General features: G+C 49.9%; 6 protein-coding genes across 6 annotated transcripts; 4 read left to right on the plus strand and 2 right to left on the minus strand.

The window, feature by feature from the left end:
- Positions 1–2970: 2970 nt before the first annotated feature.
- B0H65DRAFT_508492 (uncharacterized protein) lies at positions 2971–4173 on the minus strand (the record flags this gene model as incomplete). The annotated part of the gene is made up of 3 exons (XM_062828227.1): positions 2971–3109; positions 3136–3242; positions 4165–4173. The coding sequence occupies 3 exons, from the start codon at positions 4171–4173 to the stop codon at positions 2971–2973; spliced, it is 255 nt and encodes an 84-aa protein (XP_062681234.1).
- Positions 4174–5725: 1552 nt separating this feature from the next.
- On the plus strand, positions 5726–6675 carry B0H65DRAFT_181238 (uncharacterized protein). The gene has a single exon (XM_062821506.1). The coding sequence runs from the start codon at positions 5878–5880 to the stop codon at positions 6424–6426; it is 549 nt and encodes a 182-aa protein (XP_062681235.1). The 5' UTR covers positions 5726–5877; the 3' UTR covers positions 6427–6675.
- On the plus strand, positions 6676–8265 carry B0H65DRAFT_181239 (uncharacterized protein). Its single transcript, XM_062821507.1, has 2 exons — positions 6676–7825; positions 7883–8265. Exons 1-2 carry the CDS (start codon positions 6924–6926, stop codon positions 8100–8102), a joined length of 1122 nt encoding a protein of 373 aa, XP_062681236.1. The 5' UTR covers positions 6676–6923; the 3' UTR covers positions 8103–8265.
- Positions 8152–8667, plus strand: B0H65DRAFT_181251 (uncharacterized protein). The gene has a single exon (XM_062821508.1). It carries the CDS (start codon positions 8244–8246, stop codon positions 8592–8594), a length of 351 nt encoding a protein of 116 aa, XP_062681237.1. The 5' UTR covers positions 8152–8243; the 3' UTR covers positions 8595–8667.
- Positions 8668–13673: 5006 nt separating this feature from the next.
- On the plus strand, positions 13674–17616 carry B0H65DRAFT_548415 (uncharacterized protein; the record flags this gene model as incomplete). The annotated part of the gene is made up of 2 exons (XM_062829581.1): positions 13674–16829; positions 17023–17616. The coding sequence occupies 2 exons, from the start codon at positions 13674–13676 to the stop codon at positions 17614–17616; spliced, it is 3750 nt and encodes a 1249-aa protein (XP_062681238.1).
- Positions 17617–18677: 1061 nt separating this feature from the next.
- On the minus strand, positions 18678–23024 carry B0H65DRAFT_425248 (Spt20 family-domain-containing protein; the record flags this gene model as incomplete). The annotated part of the gene is made up of 3 exons (XM_062824560.1): positions 18678–19152; positions 19192–19327; positions 19484–23024. The coding sequence occupies 3 exons, from the start codon at positions 23022–23024 to the stop codon at positions 18678–18680; spliced, it is 4152 nt and encodes a 1383-aa protein (XP_062681239.1).
- Positions 23025–24487: the final 1463 nt, after the last annotated feature.

The following is a 24487-nucleotide window of genomic DNA, read 5'->3' on the forward strand; positions in this document are numbered from 1 at the left end:
AAATTTTTAACAAAGATTAAAATTCGGTCGTATTTAATAATATTACAAAAAAGGCTTAAAAGAGGTAAAAAAAATTTAAGAGGAAGGCTAAGCAATTTTATTATTTAGAATTAGAGAAGAGGAAGCGATATTTTAATAAAATCAAGGAAGAGTTGGAAGGGGATTAATAATTTAGGAAATTTGGGGGTAAAATCTATACCTTCTATAAATACTTCAGAAATCGCTATATTTTAGCAGGTTAGTTAATATATTAAAATTAATTACCTTTTATTTCCTTTAATTAGCGAAATTAGTACGTAGGCTATTCCACTTACCCTACTCTCGTTCTTTTTCATAATGTTTACTATAATATAATAAAGTTTATACTCGTTCGAATCTTAATACAAAAAAAATATTATAATTACTTTAATAAATTATAAATACTAGTAATTTTACATTATTATCAATAAAAATTTCGAAATAAAAATAGTAATACATTAGGGTAAGATTTCTAATAGGGGCGGGCTAGCGGGAACTAATACCTTAATATAACATATCCTATATAAATACCCCTCTAAACTTCCCTTATTCGAATTTTAATAAAGTATTTGATTTTAAACCTATTGGCTATTTTTTATATACTTTACATACAAATCAATAATAATATTAATAATAATATCGATAATAACCGTAGTAATATACTTTTTTAACCTTTTTTTTTTATATTTCTAGAATTTTATTACAAATTGTATACCCTGTACACCCTTCTCCCTTCTACCCTCTTCTCCCCTCCTCTCCCCTCCTCTCCCCTCCTCTTTACTCTATATAACCCTCGATCGCCTCTCTCTCTCTCTATCTCGTTTCTTAATATATACGTAATAATCCCTCTATCTTTACTTCATAATCTTTTCGCAATATTTATATATTGCGCCCTTCTCCCTGCTACGTATCTCCGATTTATTAAAATAGAATTTAACCTATAATTCCTAATTTCCTTCGTTTTCCCCCTCCTTTAATAAAAATTTATTAATATCCTCCTCATCCTTAAAAATAATATTACTATATTCTATTATAAACTTTAGTAGCCCTACAGTAATAGAGATAATTTAAACTTGAATTTTAATAGGGAAGACGGGTTTCGAAATATAAATTCTAAATATTACTTTCAATCGATCGATTACCCTTTCGATAATTACCCGGAATTAATTATACTTTAAATTATATAATTCCTTATATATTACCGGTTTATCGTCTACCCTCCTCGATTTTTATAAATAATATTATACGCTTCGAAATAGAATGAATAGTTTATACGAATAATTATACCCGCCGTCGGCTAAATAAAAATAATTCAGTAGAATTGTAAACCCGTACGATAACGATATATTAAAGATTCGACCGTCGTAAGCAAAGCCCTCGTACCTAAGTAAAATATATATAATATAACCGTCGAAATCGTATACAATTATTATATTTATCGAAACTCCTCCCTTATAGGTTCTCTATATAAACTACTCGTCGGCGCCCACCCTAATAAAAAAGTAGGAATTATCGAAGGTACCTAATATACTTTCAAAATATAAATACGCCTTAAAGTTCATCTCTATTTTGACCGGAATATATCGAGGGGGAAATTTAACTTTTAATTAGGTAAATCTTATATAAACTTTCAATATTTAATAGAAGGTCCTTTTATATAATAAATAAAAATTATTGTACCTATATAAAATTTTTAAATTAATTTATAAACCGTAGTAATACTTCAATTAATAATAAACCCCGATATTTAACGAATTATACCCTAAGAAATAATTATTAAAAAAAGCAAAAGTTTCTCGTCTACCTACATCTTCTTTCCTATACGCAATCCAATATTATATTCTAATTATACCGCTAGCGTAAAAAAAGTTTTTACCCGCATACAAATTACCGACTATAATTTACTCTAATACTTATACAATACGTTTCTAATAACGAACTTCCCTTTTAAGGGATTTAAATTTATAATAAACTTGGGACTAAACTGTATCCTCGCTATTATAATAACTAGAAATAAAATTATATATACCCGTACTTTACGGGCGCAGCGTTATATCGTATCGGGTTAAAATATCTCTAAAGGTAGTACAATACTACAAATCCAATATCAAAGGTACTAACACTACTATATATATTAGGTTTCAAAAGGGGGTAGATTAGGCTCTAAAAGGGGGTAGCAATTCTTAGTATCAAAATTTTCAAAATCATATAATTTATAAAGTATTGAACAACCCTCTAACGCGACAACCGGGTGAGTAAGTAGCTTTGCGCTCTAATTAGTTAGAAGGTCAAAAAGCGGGGATTTTGCGTGCACCGGGTGAGCAAGACGTGCATCGGGTGAGAATGGGTGAGAAAAGGTACATTCCTGTCCAGAAAATACGGGACCACGATGCTCACCGACGTGCTCACCCGGGTGAGCACCCGTAAAAAAAGCAAACGGATCACGCCCTTACTCGCTTGGGGTGGGAGTGGAAGCAAACATGGCGGCTGCGGGGGGGTTGCTAGTTGCAAACCTGGTCAAGCAGGGGACTGTGGGGGACTAGACGCGCGTGTGTTGGGTTGGTTCGAGAGAGAGGAAGAAAACGAAGCAGAACAAAAAAGCAGGGACTCATGTTGTAGCACGTCATGTCCGCCTTTTCGAATCCTGGCAACATGTGCTACTTTTGCGCATCCTGGACCAGATCCGGTGAGGGCCCGGAGGGGTGACAGACTCCTTTGACAGTCAACAAGGGGGTCCAGCGCAGGCTACTAGTGAACCTATTTTCGTAGGCGTCAAACATGCTGATGTTGCTGCTCACTTGAGACGCCAACACCAACGGTTTTGCACCAAATGGCCCCCAAAATAGTCGAGAGAGAAAAAAAAACCCGATGATCCAGGATTCCAGACAAGGTTCCATGTATGATGTATGTCGTCGCCATCTGCATCATGCAGGAACTGGTGTTCCTACTTCTTCAACGTCGTCGGATGCAGTACCATGCACACTTTGTGACGGAAGCAGGTACGCATCCGAAAGCCTCAACAAGATTACACCAGTCATTGGAGCACGAATACCGCCTACACGTTGCAAACACCCCCGTAGCGCACTTGACACTTCCCAAAGTTGCATCTCGCCTCACTGGGGCTCGAGATTCGTGTAACACACTTGTGAAGCCTCATAAAGAACAACCTGGAGGCGGTCTGCAAGTGGCTTATATGTCATCTGGACACCATCATGCCGTCCAGTCTGGTCCGCCTATCCAAGGCAAAACGGCACATTACACTGTCGGCGCGGCAAACCCTCATTTTCTGAAATCCGTTGAGGCTTTCGCCGAGGTGCCTTTTTCGCTGATATTCAACCTAGAAGGTCTGGACCATGGACAATCCTCTAGTCGGCCAAATTCTGCCGTCTCTGAACAAAGCAATCAGCAATATTTCCCGACTCGGTGAAGCTCCGAACACCGGACCTCGGTGTGTTGCCAAGTATGTCGTATATGTACCTCAGGTTATACCAGGTATGTCAACCTCCCTCCGACGGTATGAGGCTGCCTGTTGAGCGAGATGGTGTGCAGGAAGACCGATTAGGAGATGTTCCTGCGCCGGGTGTTTGCACTGGGCGGCTACCAACGGGCGGCCACTGCAGCAGTTCGCATCTGGTGGGAGCAGGTGCATCGCCGTTTTCGTCTCTGGAGGTGAACTCTGCCTTGCTGAAGGCCAACCAGTCATATGGCCGGATGTGTAGGGTAGACGGCACACTCCAGAAGAGGAGAATATACACTAGCGGGTTCTATATGGTGATGAGATTGTCAAATCATTATTCGAGTTGCACGGACGGCGAGTGATGCACCCGTTGGGAGATCTGCGACCAACTCTTCAAAAAAGTTGCTCTTGTCTGACATGAACCTCGAGGGCCGCGGAACAAGCCGAGCAAAAACCACGAAGACTGGAAATACCTTCAGATGTATCAGGGTTTTGCTTGACGCAGGAACCAGGATGGAACAGAAAGGGGGTTCTGACTTACATAGTGGTGCCCCCTGCTGTTGAGATGGGTGCAAGGGCGGTAGCCCAATGGTGATTGAGAAACAATAAACATACCGCCATCTGATGGCAAAAATCGAACCATCGGCCAGGCAAGCATGGAAATTCCCATGTCGTATACAAGGTGTAACATTTGCCATGTGGAGGCCACTTTGGGACCTCGGCCCCTGCGTGATGTGAGTGTGTGAGTGTGTGAGTGTGTGAGTGTGTGTGAGGTGAGTGATGGGAGAGGAGAAAACCCTTGAATACGGGTTGAGTGTTGGTGACAAGGGGCTGAGGTTGGTCAGGTTGGACGAGTGCGAAACAAGAGTACGTGAGTGACCTCCGAACGGTAGCCTGGCCAACTGTGTCTGTGAATAAGAGCAAACACTGGGCTCCAGGTGTGGCTGAGATGGAGGGTAGGCGGTAAATCTCCAAATCAAGCATCCGAATTTCCATGATCTAAACCAGTTATCCATCCAGATGAGGATGGTCACTTGTCAGAACCGGATATCGCTGGTCTAACATGTCGGAAGTAAGGGAATCAGTCAGAGTAGCCGAATCTCGATGTCGTGCAGGTCGTTGAATGATCGTGGGGTGATTTATGAGTTTTGAGGGTTGATAAAAAGGCGGACAGGGAGAGACGGTTTTGATGACTTTGAGACATTGGAGACAGACATTGGACACTTCGGCATACGGAAAAAGGGCGAGCCGTAGTCCCGTAGTCGGCCCTTGACAGACGCAGCTTCCCTCTTGCATTGGTCCGTGAGATGATCAAGAAGTCCGTGCCTTGCAGCGGCATCTTCCTCAAGATCTGCGGTGGTGGATATGATGAGGTGGAGTTCCAATGCTGTCCAGAGTTGATGGCAGACAGTCAACACGGCGAGACGGCGTGCAGGCGACACTGAGATGCAATCCAGACCTGAGGGGTTCAAAGAAAAAAAAAAGATGCTGGTAAACAATGGACAGCGGAGGATGGCGGTCGCGCCCGTGTTTGCCTGAGTGGAACTCTTTGTCCAGTGTCCCGTCTCCTCTGCTAATTTAAAGCCTTTGAGGGTATCGTGGACGAGGGCTGAGCGAGAAATGCAGTCGCAGTGGTGGATGACTGATGCTCCCAGAAGTTGAGGCTTCAAGTTTAGTTGCAGGAGTGAAGCCGCTGGAAGATGCCTGCCCGAACGGAAGCAATGTCGTCGAGGTTGCGAGGCACAAAGAGGCTCCTCTCCACGAATTGCACCTGCCTTGAGGTCAATCCAGGGATCTCATTGGACAAAAGAGCAGTGTTGCCCCACTTGCCTGTCGTGCTAAAGCCAAAGATGGGACAGTGCGACCAACGTCAAAATAAGGTTGTTAGGAAGGTGGGGTCAAAATGTCACCCCGTTGCCCCTGTCAGATTGGGGGATGGTCGTGCTCTCTTTCGTTTAGATCTCCAGCGCGTATCCCGCGCTGCGATTGGCTGGCGATGCTCGTCGACACCTGGCACCATCTCGAGTCCTTCTCACTTCCAGGGCTTCCTTCAACACAATCAACCTTCACCTCACTATCCTACGCTAGACTAGCCTAGTGTCAAGCGTCATTGCCAGTACCGACGACAAGCACCGCGAGATTCGGGTTCGCCGAGTGTCGAATCACAACTGGAGTGTACACCACCAACACTTTCGACCCCAATGTTCATCAGTGGAAGGTCGTTGACGTCGTGGGCGTTTTCTGGTCTAGTTTCCTTCCGGATGGGGAAAGTCCCAACACACTCAACATCGCAGATGCTACCTCCCATATACCAACAACACTCTGTTAGCAATCTGTTATCTCGATGAACCAGCAATCGGTGAACACTGAGCACTGACTTGGAGCCAACGGAAACTCACCTCATGACAAGCGTCGATCCTCATGAGCCGGATCCAAGACTGGTTGAGGCGAGGCTTCTTCATTCCTACAATGCCTTAGCACCCATTCCAAGCAACACCTTTACCGTTCACCGTTGGCTGTTAGGCCTTGGGTGTCTTGGATCTCTCACTGTGGCCCTCATCTCCCCCGGACTCTCCACGGAACTCCCCAGGGTCAACTCGGCTGATCTACACTGCACTGTTGGTTTCTGTCCGATATCCTTCGCGTTGTTTGAGCTCTCTCCACACTTCAGTTTCCAGTCAGTCTTCACCCAAAACATCAACACACAGACACTCAATATTACAGATGCTGCATGTCTTGGTCTACTCGACGATTGCTCAAGACCTTCAGATACACTTTCTTTTAACCCCTGCATCAAGAACCCCCGGATTTGTGCGGATGGTTACTTCGCCATATGCAAGTGTCTTCCAAGTACCGAAAGTACCTCGATGGCCAGTGGCAGGGACCAGGGCTGGCCTCAGAGCTGTCCCAATCCAGCCGTGTACAGTAGCAACCTCAAGTCCTGGCTCTGATCATCTCCTCTTACACGGTCCCTGGTCCAAACAATTGTGGGACTTGATTCAAACCTCCAGCACTCTCTCGGCCAATTTGCCGCGTGGTAGTCCGCCGTCAAATTCTCATCCCCCAGAGGCTAGTGTGAGATGTTAGCCGCTTCTCCGAAATAGGCAATACACTCTAGTCAGGTTCACAGGCCCCATGCCACACATTCCTACCCCTGCGGCTCCTTCTCTCATCCGCCTCCAGGTTTCCCTTTATATTGACGAGACTATTCCCTCCTCCGACACTTGCTCTCCCCAGATGTCTAAGGGGTCAAACATTGTTCTTGACGATCCCCTCCTCTGGATTGCTGTATAACTAAAGGGAATCACCTCCATTGCTTTCCCCTTGTGTGAAGATCCAATCCCATCCTCACCCCTCCTACACTCTTGTTTTGCTTCATTCCTGGGCTATTCTTTGCTACCACGTTACCTTGACAACCAACCTACCAGTCTACATATTCATTATCAACATGGTCACCCACGCACTCTCCATGTGCGACTTGCATCTGGACATGGACCACCACGACGCTGGCTTCCTCGACTACCCGTCTTCTTCTTTCAGTGGTGTTAGCTCTTCCTACTCCTTTGCCTCCAACGGCCCGTTCACGCCATCATCCGGCTCGTCCACGCCCGCTCGCCACAACTCAATGGACTTCGGCCCGTCTTTCGCCCCTCCGGTGGACAATATCTTCACCCCGCCGCCATCTTCCGTGTCCGCCTACTTTCCACTCAACATGAAAGCTGGAGATGGCTCCGACTTTCTCGCAACCGGAATGCCTCTCACACCTTCTCGAAACCAACTCAACAACGGTCACCAAATGTACTACAACGATGTCGGAACCCATCTTACATCACCTCAGCAGATGGACTACTACACATTCCACAACGGCCTGGCTCCTTCACCACTCGCACCCAGCCCTGCCGTACAAGCAATCCAGCACAGCAACACATACGATGCGTGGTCCGTCTGGGAACAAGCGGAAAGTCCCATCTTTGGCAAGTTTCTTTCGCCATCGTCCAACTCTTGCCGGTCAGCTTCAAGAGTAGAACAAGAAGGCGAGATGTCTCCCATGTCGGCTGGTGGACACTCCTATCCTTCGCCCGCAGGGAAGAGACAGCTCTACGTCGAAGAGGCTCGGCAAAAAACCACAGCTCTCCAAATGGTACAACGAGACGTTCCTTTGGCTCCCCGGCCAACCATGCACATGAACGGGGAAGGCAAGCCAGAGCAGGATTCACAAAACACATATGGTCCCGGGTCGATACTCATTGACCCTATCCAGAGGGTTTCTGCTGGGACCAACATTTGCGATTACCCAGGCTGTGGCAAAACATACAGGAGGTCGGAGCATCTCAAGAGGCACAAGACAAAGTAAGCCATCCCACCTCCATATTGTGCAACCAACAAGTCAAGCTAACAGTCAAACAGTGCTCACTCGGAAGTCCCAATATGGTATCCCTGCAGCTTCTGCGACAAGAAGTTCAACCGACCGGACAACAGAAGACAACATCTCGGACTCCACGCCAAGCCACGGCCGACCAAGATGAAGGGCGTCAAATATGCTCCCAAGGCCAAGGCCGCTCTGGAAGAGGAGCTGAAGAACATTACTCGACGCAACAAGAAGCCCAAGGCTGAGCATCACATCTGAGCTTTCTGCATCAACCTATAAGGCGTTTGGATTTATTTTGTGCTGTTGTTTTGCTTTCACTTTTCATGCAACAATTTGTTTCATTATCGCAACATACCCTTTTTTCTATATCACAACCATCGGCGGCGCACTCAACGTGCTATGCTTCCAAAAGGCATTTTGGCTGGCATAGCTTTTTGCTTGTTTTTTTTATCTCTTTTGTTCACTGCAACACTGCATCCCATCATCTGGGTGTTTGGAGGCTTCATACCTTACCTAATGTGTGAGATCAGTCGAGAGAGCGAGAGAGAGCTGGGTCTCCGACACGAAGACCATGTATTAATCACATGTACTGTAACACCTGGTGCAGCCGCGGGCGACCATATATCCGGGGGACAATGGATCTACAAATGGGAGTTGAATGGATGGGAAAGGGCCCTAATGGGAAGGAGGGGAACATTTCGGGCTGGCTCGGCTGGGAGGGGAAGGAAAAGGAAAGGGAAAGTCAACTAACAAAGGAAAAAGCAATTCACAAATGAGTATCAAGAGTAACATATTACCAAGTCAAAACCGATTGGCCAGTTCATTATCTTGCCTTTTTTTTGTTTTTCGAAAGTGATGAAATTGTTGTCCAGATGGTGATACCTTCCTCGTGGTTTATGTCGTACACGAAGTCGTGAGATTGATCATGGTGCGCTGTGTTCCACTCTTTCCCGGAAATCTGGGAGTTGAAACTATCGGGAAGGAACGACCAGCGTCCAACGACCAACGACCAGCGCGACGAGGGGCAACAACCAAAGTTGTCTCAGATTCTGAGCCCTAACTGGACAAGACACCCCGCAATTTTGCATTGCTACTAGCTCAATGTCATCAGTTGAGACAACTTCCGGTTAATTTCTCCCCGAGACATTGATCTTTGGGGAGCGAGATTGCGATTGTTATCCGCTAGTGTACATGCTTGATGTCCCGTTACCTTACTTAACGGGTTTGGACTAGACTCTAGTACATATTTGAACAAGAGAATGTTACCTATGTAAGAGTCGGATGTCTCGCCCGGGTAGTGCTGCCGTTCGTGCTTTTTGGTTTTTGGTTTTTGGTTTTTGGTCAATGTCAATCACGTTACTTTACTCAAAAGCCGTGAGTAACGTGACATGACCTCTCAACCTTTTCTGTTTTCTAGTACCTTAGGTTTCTTTGGTCTGTCTGTCTGCCAGTCTGTTACGTTAATCGCTGCCCCTGTGTACTATCCACAGCTGGCAAGATCATACCTAAGGTAGGTAGTAACAATCTGTACTAGGAAAAGAACGACGGATCGAGGGTACGGGCTATGCTTTACCTAGGTAGTACCTAGTTCTACTGCACTGAGCCACTGAGCCACGACACTGCGGCACGACACTGCGGCACGACACTGCGGCATCTGGGTAGGTAGCTACCTCAGGTAGAGGGAGGTAACAGGGCCCAGCCGGGCAGCTATGTATTCGGAATCGGAACCGATACGTACGTACGTACCTACTTGGAGCGAGGAGCGCAACTGAAGTGTGTGAATGTGATTTCCGGGCGGTGACGCTAAGTCACTTTTCTTTTCCCTCGCCTCTCTAGTGTACCTTGCGATAAGCCCAAACTGAGCAAACTGATAGCGCTGAAGCGCTCCCCAAAGAACTTTTTACACTTTCCGCTTTGGGGAACTAACAAGTAACTTTCCTCCAATTAGCGTTCGATTTTGTTAAGGGTTAAGTGAGTGGCTTCACTCGGCTCCTCGGCTCCTCGGTGACTGACTGACTGACTGACTGACTGACTGACTGACTGGAGGGTAAGTTCAGTTTTCCCCAATCTTGAAGTCATTCACAAAGCGGAAGGAAAACAAAAAGGAGGGGTTCAACCATACCCATCCATACTGTAATGTACCTAACTTTGCTTTTTGGTTCTCTCTTTTCGGTTCTCTCTTCTCGGCGATAGTGAGAAAATAAGAGGGAAGCCGAGCGAAGCTACTGCGGGCAAGAGATTGAGATCTCTCACAAGTCAAAGGGGTCAACTTTGCCAAGCAAAATGGGCTAGACGGGCCCTATAAGGTTCACCCCCCCCTGGAGCGGTGCCCAGACTTCAATTTCTTGTACTACTCGGCGAGCCGGCTTTTGAAGGTGCCAGATCAGATCAGCAATTGCATATTTCTTGTGCAGCGCGGCGGTGGGAATGTGGGAATGAAAGGCCGATGGAAAAGGGTTAGTTCAGTTCAGAATGGTTTCGGGAATGAGAGGTACACAGTAGAGATCTAGGTCTCGTCCGATGGTGATGAGCTGAATTGTTGAAGTGCTGGATTGGTGGCGATAACATGTGAATTGTGAATTTTTTCTTTCCCTTCTAGGTAGTAGGTAGTACACGTCGCAAGAGTTGAATGGAAGGAAGCCTCTTCGGCAACCCCAATTCCGGACTTTGGCAGGGAACAAGTGTTCTGTCAGTAAATGTATGGTTTGCTACTAGTACGGAATTGTTTCTCTCCGATGAGTTTGTTGTAGATGTGAAAAAGCTAGGTCATGCTTCTTCCTACCTTCATCGCGGCGATAAGCTAAAGGACGCAACCTAACCTAATAGGTCAGTTCAACACCAAGCCAATCAATCGTGAACCTGTGATGATGATGGTTCTACATGACCCTTTGCAGCAGAGCAGGTTAACGTACCCTCACTCATCACGAGCCCAATTCCACCACCGGCCATAGGTCGATCCATGGGTAAGTTATCTCTTTACCGCCTTTCTGCGAACTGATCTTTTCAGGCTTTTCAGGTTATCATCTGCAAATGGAAGCCTTACCCAACCAAAACCATCATTTTACATTCCTGAGATGCAGCACTCTGAGGCTCACGATCGCAAACAAATCTTGTCCTACCACATCACCCAACGGGCACTGACTGACTGACAGTTACGGTGTTACGCCATACTTGGCGACGCAGAAAACCTCAACCAAAGACATTCCCGGTTGTTGTGTGGGTACACAAGCAGCAGCTGTCAGAATCGCCTTGAGGATGGATCAGTAGGGCCCGTCGGATGTTGCAGGTACCCGCGACTTTGTCCTGGACCTGCATGCAGTGCCATCATTCATCGTAGTGGGTGGTTGTGCTGGTTGCAACCTTTCTGCTTTTCGCTCTGTGAAATCAGTTCATCACACTCTTGCCCCTCTTTCCAGAAATCTTGGTTGATGGTGGTTAAATGGATGTACCTAATTGTGCCTGGGCTTGCCGGGGGGTAGTGGTCATAGGTACTATGTAGTTGTGATTATAATAGTGGTGTGTACACCACAAACTTGAGAGGTGAGTCAAACCTTCATCGGCCAGACTTGTTCGTCGAGAAAGCCGTCTTTACCGATCTGTATGCCGCATTTCGGATTCAGTTGCGGGAGAGGTAAGTTCATGCAATACTGAAACCTTTCAGATTGCCAACAGAGGATACGAAGCCTCGAATCCAGGGTCTAGTGATCACCTACATGTAGCCTTATGCGTGGGAAATGCTGAACATTCAAGCCCACCGAAAGGGGCATGATGTTATGCATCTGCCCCCTTCTGATACTGCCATCATTGGCATGAGAATGATAACTCTTGGCGCAAACTCGATGGTAGGCAAGATGGTTATCTGACAGGTCGGAAACCAAGATGCCAGTGACAGTCAAGATGCATTTGTGTGCAAGGTTGACAGAAGGTCTCGGTGCATTTGGTCGTCGAGAGGAGGGGAATGCGAATTCCGATACTTTACCAGCGACTGGGATGGGAAGAAGCTGACCAGAGCTGAGCAAGGAGGGGTCCTCTCTCCCCCCGCCCCCCCCCGGATTGTCGTCGTTGCTTCTTCCATCCATCATGTCATCTTTTTTCCACGAAAGTTGATCGCCGATCATACGCATCGTAGACCCCGAATTATTTTTTCTACGTTTTCCTTTTTCGCTGTTGTTAGCTGTTAGCTGCAAGTCGAGAGAGCCAAATGGTAAATCTGATACCAACAGGAGGAAGTGATTTCACCAACAGATGCCGCAGGTGCTATAAGAGGAAGAGCAGGAGCCAACAACTGCAACTCACCGACTTGGCGACAACGAGATAAAGTGTTATTGCTCCGTCTGCACGGCGCCCGGTGAGCTTGTATATGACATCGGCTTCGACAATCGGGCATGGGATGCCGTCGGTTGTACCTAGGTGGTCGATGTGAGCCAACCGACGTCAATCATCCATACATACATCCGGTACCGAATCCTGGGGCAACCGAACGACGACGCCAACATGTTGTGGTACCTCATCTGGCATATCGGGAAGCCTGCGACTGCGCGTTGTAATGCTGCACTGCACGGTGCCGCTGGCCGGTCGAACGTGCGGCGCGGCCGGCTCTTACGACGGTTAGGTAGGTAGGTGAGTTGGTAGCATTTGAGGAAACGAGGATGGAAACGAAGGAACAAACCAACGAGAAAACACCACCAACACGGATTTCGCCTCGAGTAGAGTAGTAATACGGACCGGAAGGCTCATCTATGCCTGCTACGTCGGTGGTTCGCATCGACATTTCGATGATGAGCCTTCTGGTCTGGAACGAGGTCGCACGGCGCTTGGTGCGTTCCAGTGGCTCGGTTCTTGGTTTTTGGTGTATGGATGGAGTGACGAACGGATGGTGACCTCCAGGGATCCAAGGATATCATATCACTTTTGCGATATCGATCACCATCCAGGTTTGTCGTCCACCACCTTCAACATTGACATTGTGGAACATACGAGTGGTCAATAAACCACAAGCCGGACTTGGACATGAAAAGATGGAGGGTGTGACGAGGCGTGCGAGGCTTGAGAGAAGCTGGCAAAAGCTGGTAGCGACAGCCTGTCGAGATGAATTTCTTAAGTGAGGGGTAACACAAACACGGGCACTCCCAGAGCCACACAGTCATGTGTTTTTCGAGTCGGTTGGTTGAGGTTCACGTCGGTTCGGGTATGTGGCCCGAAGTTCAATGTGTGTTGGTGACGGAGGGGAAGTCGGCGTTTCGAAGTGTTAATTGTTAGGGTCTGTTAGGAACCCAACGGACCTAACAGGGTGGATGGAACACTGAGCATTGACCGTGGCTTGTGGCTTGGATTTCTGGGTCGACATAGCCTAGAATGACTTTTTACCCATAGGTAAGTGTGAGAATTTCTCAATCAACTCCGAGATTTGCTTTTGTGTTGACAACTGTGGGAGGAGTGGTGATGATGTTAACAGTAAAGTTTGATGTCGGGTAACAAGCCAAGCAGGCACTGGTGGGGTAGATAGTAACTGTTAGTGTCAGTACACAATCTTCACTGGTTTTCTAACAAGATGGCTGGCTTCCTGCTAGATGCACACACAACTTCGGATGAACTACTTCCCACCTTGGCCATATGGTGCATCGCCTCATTCAACCTTCCCTCACCATCACCACCACCACCAACATCGCCGGCAGTCATCGGCAACTTGACCCATGCTGTCCAGCACTTGACGCCTCACGGAAATGGCTCAATATCTCCTTTTCCGGGTGTCCATCATTCCCGGGACTTGATACTCCCGGGCAGTACAATGAATATCAACACCCCATATCGACGCCATCAACAGTCAATATGCCGGGAACAAGCCTGCCGACATACCAAGAGGCTACCAGGACAGTGGACTGGCTGGAGCTGGCTGGCCCCTCCATCTCGATCCGAGACTATGCCCGACTTTGCCGTGTGTCTAGGCACTTTTGCGATTATTTCCTCCCCAGGCTCTGGACCGATCCGTTTGCCATCTGCTACGCCCTCGAGCCAACAACCAGGCTTGATGGGGAAACTCCGAGAACCGAACTGTTCTTGCGTACCGTTCCTGATACCCGTTTGAGCACCCGTTCCCTGGTTTTCGCGTTCACTCCACGTATCAGGGACTGGCTATTCATGCTCGGCCGTTACCCCGAAACTTACTCACCCTCCTCCTGGTTCGCCAACTTGCGCTGTATGACCCTGATTGATTGTCCTCCCCCAAACGACCACGAGCATATAATCCAATTCAGTGCTAGCCAGTTTCCAACCCGACCGTATGTCGTGGCCGCCGTCAGGTGTTCTCGGCTGCCAGTACAATGGCCTGCCTCAAAACGCTTCCGGGAAGTCGTCTACTTTGATGACTCTCGGACCCACCAGTCTGGTCCAACCCGGCCGCGCTTCCAGGGTATGCACCGCTTACGCATCCTGAGGGCGACAGGCCACAATATGGGAGACTCGGGCGCTGCACAAATCTTCCACGATCTTGGGCGGAGGTTATGGAGTCTTGATCTCTCCAACAACCGCTTGACCAATCGCTTTCTCCAAAACGTCGTCCAGTCCGACAAACTCAGGGGTCGTAGCCAGCTCGGGAACCGTCATGAGGATGGATCATGCATATGCTTTGGCCGCGGCCATCACCACGAACTGGAAGGCTCTTTATGCTCTAGCGGGATGGGTCTCTTCATTCACGAAACACCTTGGACCGAGGACTTGCGCTTATATCATTCCCGGAGGTACCATGAGGACAGCCCCGGCTATGTATTTAGGGCAAACCCAGAGGATGCCAATGCAGAGTCTCGAGAGGTTAGAAAGAGAGCCCTCGATGACTCGCTTGATGCTGTGGTCAAAGCCATTTGCTCGGAGAAAGATGTTTCGTCGATTCATTCTCTCGATATTTGTCAGCTTCCCCTTTTGGGTATCACTCATCTCTACCTCAACCAGAATCCCATGATCACAGCGGAAGGCTTCAAGTTGATTATTGAGTCTGGATTCGAGCAGCTGCAGCGGTTTGAGTGCGACTCAATGCTGTTTATTACGAACGGCGACATGTCTCGATACAACGAGTACTACCACGAGTCCAGGGCCGTACCATCATCCGTATCTGGCTGCAAGAACCAGGCGATATCCGGCATCTTGGGTCTCTCTCATCTGTTTCGCCCTGTCTTTTCAAACCTGCAAATCTTACGTATTCATCACTCTCTTGTCACAAATTTACCCTCGTTGGTGGGATTTGATGATCTATCTGCCATGGAGAAGATATGGTTCGCCGAAACCTTCCTTCTCCCTCGAGCCGATCTAGTCTTTCCCAACCCCTTCTACCCAGACATGAACCCCAGACTGAGGTCCCTGACCTTGACGCACATCCCACGGTACTCTACCGGGCCTCTGATCGAGAGACTCAAGGGATTGTTGAAAGCTGCATGGTTCCAGGAACAGACAATTGCCAAACTGAGGGCAGAGTATCGCCGTGTCCAATCACGCTATCAACCTCCGCTGCTGCCCGGATTGCGCAAGATCATCCTCGAGTTTGACCCCGACCCGCGTGAGAAGCAAGGGCAGGGCCAGACGGGAACTGATGGACTCGAGGGATTTGATGCCGAAGCCTTGCTCAACAGCGGTGCTACTGAGGAGTTTGGCACGTTTGGGGGATTTACTCGCAGCAGCAACAGCTACGGCACAAGCGGTCCATCAACGTCGTCTGCTGTGAGACATGTCAATGCCAACAACAACGGCGTGACAATGTTCCGGCGGCAACAACCGCAAAACAGCTCAGAGTTGGCCCGACTGGCCGCCGAGACACCGTGGGTCCGAGCGGTGCTACAGTCCCGACACCAGCAATGGCCACAGGAAGTTGAACGACGGGCGCATGAGAAGCTTGATTGGAATCAGCCCATTTACGTGACGTCGATCTCGCGGGCGCCTGGGAAGACCAAGGTATTCGTTGGGTATCACCAGGACGGTCACAGCCGACCGGTGTCTATAAACTCAACCAACAATGGTGTATCGTCTGGACTGGCATCATCACCAGTTCAGGACCCGTACCATCCATCGCAATCCCCCTACCATTCACAAGAACAAGCCCGAGAACCACGAACGTCTCCTTCATTGCCAGTATCAACACACTCCTTACCCCCCGAACCACCCGCCTACACGGCTTTACCTACTCCAGGCCCATCCACCCCATTACCACTCCCAGCCTCCACCACGTCCACCACCTCGCCTTCTTCACTACCACCACCACCACCACCACCATCACCACCAGAAACCCCACAACTACTAACCCCAATTCCCCCCTGCTACACCTCCTTCCCCTACTTCCTCTCCCCCGAAGAGAAACAAGCCTCCCTAACCACTTACAACCTTCTCCTCTCACGCGTCCTGTGGTTACATCCAAACAGCGTCCATAAAAAGTTCAGCGACCCTGGCTACAGGCCTGATCCGCCAGCTGGTCCTGCTGGTCCTGCTGGTTTCACTGCTAGTATCAATGCTTTCAGCCGTTTCAACGCTTCCGATGTCTTTGGTGCTTATGATGGTAGTAGTGTTGGTGGTCCTAGTGCTTTTGAGCAGCGATGTAAGGAGGAGCTATTACGAGTCTTGTTTCATCCCATCATGGCTGCGACGCCGAGTATGGTTAGGGCGGGGGTGCCAACGCAGTTGTTGCCTAAGCAGCAGCAGCAGCAGCTGGGGCAGGTGGGGCAAGGCCATGGTCATGGTGTGCGTAGTGAATACTTGGATCATGTACTCTATAATCGACTTCATGATTACGACGGAGAGAGGTTGGCAAGGATACGTCAAGCTCCGGCTGCGGGAGGAGGTCAGCAAGCTGCTGCGGAAGAAGACGAACGGTTAGAAGAGTCGATGGATGAGCAGCTGCTGGAAGAGACACGTCGAGCTGAGAGATTTCAAGCACAAGCTGCGGCGGAAAGTCAAGATGCGGGAGGTCAACAACCCCAAGAAAGAGGAGGACGAGGCCCAGTAACAGTAACAGTAGTAACAGGAGCAGGATGCCATATATTCTGGCAAGCTTGGAAAGCGGGTCTCCTGGGGGATGTCGTCTTTCCGCTTTCTTCTTCTTCTTCTTCTTCTTCTTTCTTCTTCTTCTTCTTCTTCTTCTTCTTCTTCTTCTTCTTCTTCTTCTTCTTCTTCTTCTTCTTCTTCTTCTTCTCTCTCTCAGAATAGGCATGGTGGTGGGCAGTTGGATGGTCGCGGCGGTGGAAGTAAGGACTCCGGGGGTAGAGGTATGTCGAGCGAAAGAAAGGCTGCTGCTGCTGCTGCTGCTGGTGATGATGGTGATGGTGATGGTGAATACAGCAGCAGCGAAGGAAACATTGGAACCAGGGATACCTCCTCTACCTCTATCTCTACCTCCACCTCCACCTCTACAAGTACGACGGAAAGGAGGAGCGCAGCAGCGGCAAGCAAAAGAGACCTCCTGAGAAAAGAGATGCGCCGTCCTACAAAGGAGGAACTAAAGCAGATGAAGGATGTTATTGAGGAGCTTAAGAAGTTTAGGGGGTTGACTGGTGGTGGTGGTTGTGGTAGTGGTGGTGGTAGTGGCCACGAGAGCAAGGCGAAGGGGAAGGGGAAGGGGAAACAAAAGGCCGTGAACGGGGATGGGGATGGGGATGGGGATGGGAATGGTGACGACGAGGGTGAAGAAGGTGAGGAAGATGATGATGATGATGATGACAGCAAATGGGCAGGTAAACATTGGATGGGCGAGTTGAAGGTTATTAGGAAACTACCGGATGGAGGAGGAGGGTTTTAGGAGAGGGACCTCTAGATAGATAGATGTCTGGAGGTTAGTCAGTCATTACGGTAGAGTTACACAAACAATATCGATCGAGATGGAAAGCGGAATTGTCTATAGAGTAGTCTAGAGCTGTAAGCAGTATCTACAGTTCAAGTAGTAGCAGTAGCGAAAACTTTATGAACAGCGAAATTTGAATATATCCCTAAGGTACTGTGTACACACCACATATCATTTATGATCAGTCCAAGTCTATCAGGGGATCTGGCGCTACTGGTGTCCGTCCCCCTGACTGATGTTTGGTAATTCGCAGGTTTGTAGGTTGGAAGTGACACTGACGAGGGGGGAATCAAGCAGGAAGGTCGGCACTGTTTTGTGGGACATGTTTATGGTGGTTGAGCATGAATTAGCAGTTACTATTTGGATACCTGTAGAGTAGGTCCCCCTCTGGTATTGGTGTGTTCTCAGTTACAACTGTTGTTCAAAATGTTATGTGTATATTATGATGCTCACTACTGTAGATCTGGAGGGTGAGAATGCAAGTCACTTTCCAGTGCTTTGCATGATATTGACGGTGGTTTCAGTCGGGCACGTATCGTGGGTTTGCAGAGTTTCTTTTGAGAGATCAGAGTTTGAGTGAGATTTGATCTCTATCAAATGTATCAATTCCGTTGTGGTATGTAGGTAGGCATACCGCCTGCCTAACCTCAGCTATGACTGATCTATAGAATCATAGAAGCAATGAAGCACTAACGCTATTTTTGCAAAACCAGAACCAGAACCGGAACCAGAACCATAAAGATGTTGGATATCTCAACTGAGTAAAAACAAAAAAACCCTAGTGCAACAACACCACCACCACCGGGAATAGCTTATCCTCTCCTTTTCCGCATTTCCTATTTCCTGTTTCCTGTTTCATATTTCCTGTTCCTCGTTTCCTGTTTCCTGGTAATTCCTCCAAAAGCAACCAACCCCATCCAGTTACTGCCAGGGTATAATAAGAACATGCATGGGGGAATAAGATCTAGATGTACACACGCCATCATTCACTTCAGATACCTCCAATTCCAAAGGCAGGGTCACGTCTGTCCTTGTCTCTTTGAGCCTTCGGCTTGAGCTTCAGCTTCAGCTTCTTCTTGAGCTTCAGCTTCAGCTTCTTCTTGAGCTTCAACTTCAGCTTCGGCATGAGGTCCAGCTTGAGCAGCCTGCTCGTCCTGCTGCTGCTGCCGAGCTTTCTTTTCCCGATACCTTCTCTTCCTGGACTCTCGATGAAGCCTTGCTCGTTTTTGCCTCTGTGATTCGGTATGAGGTCCATCTTGAGCAGCCTGCTCGTCCTCCTCCTGCTGCAGCAAAGCTTTGTCTTTCCTCCACCATCGCTTCGCGGCCTCTCGTTTAAGCCTTGCTCGTCTTGCCCTGGGCGATTCGGCTTGAGGCCCAGCTTGAGTAGCCTGCTCATCCTGCTCCTGCTGCTGCTGCTGCTGAGCTTTATTTTCCCGATGCCCTTTCCCTTTAGACTCTCGATTCAGCATTTCCTGTCTTTCCCTTTGTTCTTCCCTGCGATCATCTATCTCAACGGGAATCAGGCCATTCTACATCTCCTGTTGCCCCTGTTGATCCTGTTGCTCAGGCATGATCATCCCCTGCTGCATCGGACCCTGTTGCTGCTGACCCTGTTGCTGCTGGCCTTGTTGCTGCTGGCCTTGTTGCTCCTGGCCTTGTTGCTCCTGGCCTTGTTGCTGCTGACCTTGTTGTTGCTGACCTTGTTGCTGACTTTGTTGCTCTTGGACCGGTTTCTGATCATCTCCTTCCCCGTAGCCATCATCGTCTTCCTTAACATCAACTCCAGGAACGTCAGGAGGAACGTCCTACATCCCCTGCTGATTACCCATCATCCCCTGCTGTTGACCCTGCTGCTGCTGCTGCTGCTGCTGTTGCTGCTGTTGTTGCTGAGCAGCCTGTTGAGCAGCAGCCTGTTGAGCCATCTGCAATTGCATCTGCTGTTGCAACTGCTGAATAGCCATAGGATTCATTTGCCCAGCAGCAGCCATTTGCTGACCCATTTGTTGTGCTGCCATTTGGCCCGCCATACCGTTCATCTGCCCAGCCATACCGTTACCCATCTGTCCCTGCATTCCCTGGCCCATCTGGCCGCCGTTCATTTGCTGAGCCATCTGCTGCATCTGCTGCTGGCTCAACTGACCGTGTCCACCACCCTGTCCTGCCATCTGCGCCTGTGCCTGCGCTTGCTGTTGTGTCTTCAAGAAGTTATGTATCACGATGCTCTTCGCATGCGTCTGACACTGGTTCTTGAACGCTTCCATTTGATCTGGCGGGATGTTGGCCGGCTGACCTCCCCACTTCTCGGCAAACCCAGGCAACCTCTTAGAGTACAGCGAGCTCGTCACATTGTTAATCTGCTGAATCACCGCTGGGTTCATGGAGAGGGCTGCCAGTTGTTGCTGGCTTATTTGCGACATCGGGGGGTTGGGCCGGGGGACGCCGACTTGGCCGGGCATGCCGGGTTGGCCGGGAGTGGAGACACCGGGATGGCCTTGTTGTGCGGCCTGTTGGGCGGCTTGCTGCTGTTGGAGTTGTTGGGCCATTTGTTGCTGTTGTTGCTGTTGCTGTTGTTGTCGCAAGGCCATCTGTTGTTGCACCATGGCTACTTGTTGAGGGTTTAGACCAGCCATATTCATCATTCCCGCTTGACCTGGTTGACCGACCATACCGGCGCGCATCTGTCCTTGCAACTGACCGATGTATTGCTGCTGTTGCTGTTGTTGCATGTTAGCCAGCTGGGCAGAGTACTGTGCAGCGATATCCCGAGTTCCAGGAGCCATCATGTGCGGCTGCTGCTGCTGCTGCTGCTGCTGCTGCTGCTGCTGACGAGCAGCGATCATCTGTTGCTGGGCAATCCGCTGTTGTAGCTGGGCTTGTGTCATCTGCCCGGCCATCATAGGGTTGCCGTGTCCTTGGAGGCCAGCGGCAGCCATCCGTTGCTGCAGGAGCCGTTGTTGTTGAGCAATATATTGAGCGGCTTGTTGAGGATTCAGGCCTTGGGGAACTGGAATACCGCCCATCTGAGGCATTCCCGTTGGGCCGTTCATCAGCATGGCCTGGCCGACTTGCTGGTTCGCCATCATTCCAGGTGGTGGGCTGGCCTGGGACAGGCGTGGTGTCGGGACGACCGAAGGACGGCTCATAGGCGTTGCGTGAACCATGTTAGGGGTAGCGCTGGGCATCCTAGGCGTTCCGGCTGCGTGGCTCTGTTGACTGCCTCTAGCAGACATACTGGCAGCCATTGGGACGGACATGGGACCATGGCTCTGAGCCACGGATGGAGGCCGTGCCGGGCTCCCGCCCATGTTGGAGTTGGAAGCTTGCATGGCCACGCTGTTAACCATGGGTGACGATGCCGTCTGTGGTGTATTTTGCCGAATAATTGGTGACGACACCTGGCCTTGTGATACCTGAGGGAACCTAGCTACTCCATTAGGCATGGTGCTAGCCATGTTAGGACTATTTTGCATAGTAGCAGGCATAGTATGTGGTGTGCCCATCGAAGTCGGCTGGGCCTGTTGCTGCTGCTGTTGGGCTTGCTGTTGGGCCTGCTGCTGAGCCTGAGCCTGGGCTTGGGCCTGAGCTTGGGCCTGAGCTTGAGCTTGAGCCTGGGCTTGAGCTTGAGCCTGGGCTTGCTGCTGAGCTTGTTGCTGAAGCTGCGCCTGTTGCTGCTGTTGGGTTTGAGTCATAGCCATCCTCTTCTGATTTCGCTCCTTCTTGAGACGCTCGATCTCCAACTGCTTCTGTTGAGCGATGAGCAAGGCCTGTTGTTGTTGCTGCTGCTGCTGCTGCTGCTGCTGCTGATTCGCCTGCGCTTGAGCCGCCTCCAACTGTTGCTGCTTCGCTGCCTGAGCGGCTGCCAGCTGCTGCTGCTGCTGCTCCCGTTGCTTCATGGCTAGGATCCGCCGTTGCTCGGCCTCCTGCACTTCCTTCTCAGCTTTCTCCTGTTCCACCCTGGCCTTGATCTCTTCGAGAAGTTGGAACTGATTAAACCGCGGCTCGAACCCTGATCCGGTCGCTTGACCTGTCCCGTCCGACCCATGCCCAGCACCCGGAGCGCCAGCAGCCCTGTTCGACCTGCGCTCGTCGCACGCAAGCATGTACTGCTCCATCTGCCTGGCGTTGGCGTCTTCTTCTGCCAGCTCGGCGTCCGTCTTCTTGCGTCGCTTGGGTTCTGGTGGGGGGTGCGAATGAGCTGGATCTGACGCTATTTGCTGCTCAAGCCTTGCAATGAGCTGTTCTGCGTCCCTTGTCGGTTCCAAGTCGAGAGGTGGTTGGGTGCTTAGCAAGATCTGGGCCTCGGCGGCCACAAGGTTGCTCGGGTCCAACTCAATCTGATCCACCTTTCGTTTCCTACTGGGCGGTCCCATGGGTGTCTGGACTGGCTGCGCAGCGGTGCTGGGAGTTGGCGGAATCCCCATAATCTTGGACATGGGGTTGCTGATGCCCAGTGCCAGATCTACAGCCAGACTCTCTGGCGTGGGGCGTAGCACAACGGTGATCACTTTGCGTTTGCCCACCTCTTGATTACTTTGGCCGTCGGCCTGCCCATTCTGGGCGGGAATATTTTCCTTGTCATTGCCCTTTGCATCTTCCTGCTTGGTGAGTCCGTTGGGCTGGGCGCCCTGGTGCTCCTGGAGGGCTTCCTTTGGGTATGGCGCATACGGCGAGGGAGTAACGTAGGAAGACCACCTGTGGATGGAGTGGTCATTTGAAGCCGGAACCGGCTGTGCTGGGCCCTTGGGCGGAGTGGCTGTCGCATAGTTGTGGACTTCCACGATCAAGCAACCGTCGTAAAAGGAAACGCCCTCTTGGTGGAGGTATGGAAGGAGATCATGAGGGATAGTGCGACTCTTGAGGTGGGGGATGAGGGCCAGGCCAAGGGCTGACTTGTAGCTGGACACGGTATCTTGTTGGTCGAAGCGCCAGTGTGTTTTGTGAAGGTGTATGATCATCGAAGGTCGGTTCCCGGCGTGCTTTTTTAGGAAGTCCCGGTCCGATATTGGGACGTTGGGGACAGACGGTGTCTCGAAGAGGGTAGCGGAAACCGGAGGACGTTGAGCGCTTCCGGGAACGGGGCCATGGCCAGACGGGGCCCGATTACGAGGGCGGTTGGGAGGGGGTGGTCGAGCAGGGGAGCCGTTGGCCATTGTATTTGCGCCGGGGGGATTTGACGGCTGACGGGCGGCAGACGGGGTGCGTTTGGCGGACATTAGAGGGGAGGCGGAGTTCGGCGAGGCTGTATGGATGCCGTTGGTCTGGATGCCGAGGGGAATAGGACGCTTGATCTTGGACGCGACTGGCGGCGGCGGCGGTTGGGGTTGCGACATCTGGGGCGACGCGCTGATGGCAGTAGCGGGGCCCATTGTGCTGGTGTTGGTATCCCGTCTAGTGCCCCAGGGGCGACCTCGTACTCTTTCTTGTTGTACTCTCGTATGCGACCGTGTTTGTGTTTACGTTTGAAGTCGGGTGGGTATCGGATGTTTAAAGGTGACTAAAGAGCCGCTCGCGATGATCTGGATGGAGTATGGAGTCTCTCTCTGTCGGACGTCAGCAGCCGAGCATCTCTGGGCTTGTTTGTCAATGAGGACGTCTCCGGCGGCGGGGATGGTAGCGATTCCAAGTTGTTGTTGACATGTGCAGTAGTGACGGGTGATGATGGATTGTTGAACTGACCGATGGAATTGAAAGAGAAAGACAAGTTCTGATGATGGAAGAAGGCCTGGTCGTCGGTTTGGAAAGTGTTGGTCGCAATGTCGAGGCTTGGCGCTTGCCCCTGTGTGTCACTCAAAGGCCCGGGATACCTTCCTTGTGACGGTTGAGGTAGTGAACAGCGCTAGTGGGTGGTGCTAATAGTGGTAGTAGGTACTGCTGTAGGGCAGATATCACTGTAGTGATACGCTGTAACTGTTGGTGGAATGCCTGTAGCCCACTAACAAAATGTGGGGTCACCTGTCTGCTTTGTTCGAGCACGAGGGAGTTCTCGTCGGCCGAGGTACCTTGGAAATATCGACGACAAAGTGATGATGTTTCTACAAGGAGGTTTCAAAGTCCGTTAAAGAAAGTCCAGAAGGAAAAAGTTGATGATGTGAACTTGTATTACCGAAAGAACATTGGGTAACGGTTCGTGATGCCACCGGTTGGGAGCGAGAAGAAAAGGATGAACAGATGTCGAGCCTCAAGCTAATAAAAGGAGGAAGGGCAGAAGTTATAGTAAGGAACACTTGGAATTTGTAGCCTGTCAGGTGCGAGCCGACCCAGTTGGATGACGAACTTGACGGTTTCCATGATATGCTATGCGAGAAAACTCGACCATAACCCTAACCCCCACCTCCTTTTTGCATGAGCTCTACATATCGCGGAACTGTGAGAACCACCGAGTACATTACGGCCGTTCAGGTACAAATCGTGAAAAACATTAACCTGACAAGTTGTCGTACCTACTTCAGCCCTTTCCCCGACAGCGGGAAAGCAGCCGCAGAAGCCATTCGGGAGCGCTTAGTTTCAGATGTCAACTCCATCCTCTTTGGCGTTTCCTTCTGCGCATACCCGTTGCACATGTTCACTTCACCACCAAGCTATCTGCGAGTCAGCACCTGGAGCAGAAGATCGGTCATCCATATCATCATGTTCTCTATCCGTCCGTAGGTAGGTATCCAAACCAAAGAAACACTTCTGTCGTCAAATAGCAGAGTGGTATACAACAACAACAACAACAACAACAACAACAACAACAACAACAACAACAAAACAAGGATATCATCACTCACTCACCCTTTCCTTCCCCTGTTTCCATCTCCTCCCCTTTTTAGGGGCCCAAGAGTCCAGT

Source organism: Neurospora tetraspora (genome assembly GCF_033439725.1).
Source record: "Neurospora tetraspora strain CBS 560.94 chromosome Unknown B0H65scaffold_4, whole genome shotgun sequence".
Taxonomy (NCBI): domain Eukaryota; kingdom Fungi; phylum Ascomycota; class Sordariomycetes; order Sordariales; family Sordariaceae; genus Neurospora; species Neurospora tetraspora.

What these genes read in the sequence shown, in the direction of transcription:
- B0H65DRAFT_181239 (XM_062821507.1), top strand. Translation starts at nt 6,924, where the DNA reads ATGGTCACCCACGCACTCTCCATGTGCGACTTGCATCTGGACATGGAC. An exon ending in CTCAAGAGGCACAAGACAAA is followed by an intron (nt 7,826 to 7,882) that starts GTAAGCCATCCC and finishes ACAGTCAAACAG; the next exon opens with TGCTCACTCGGAAGTCCCAA.
- B0H65DRAFT_181238 (XM_062821506.1), top strand. Translation starts at nt 5,878, where the DNA reads ATGACAAGCGTCGATCCTCATGAGCCGGATCCAAGACTGGTTGAGGCG.
- B0H65DRAFT_181251 (XM_062821508.1), top strand. Translation starts at nt 8,244, where the DNA reads ATGCTTCCAAAAGGCATTTTGGCTGGCATAGCTTTTTGCTTGTTTTTT.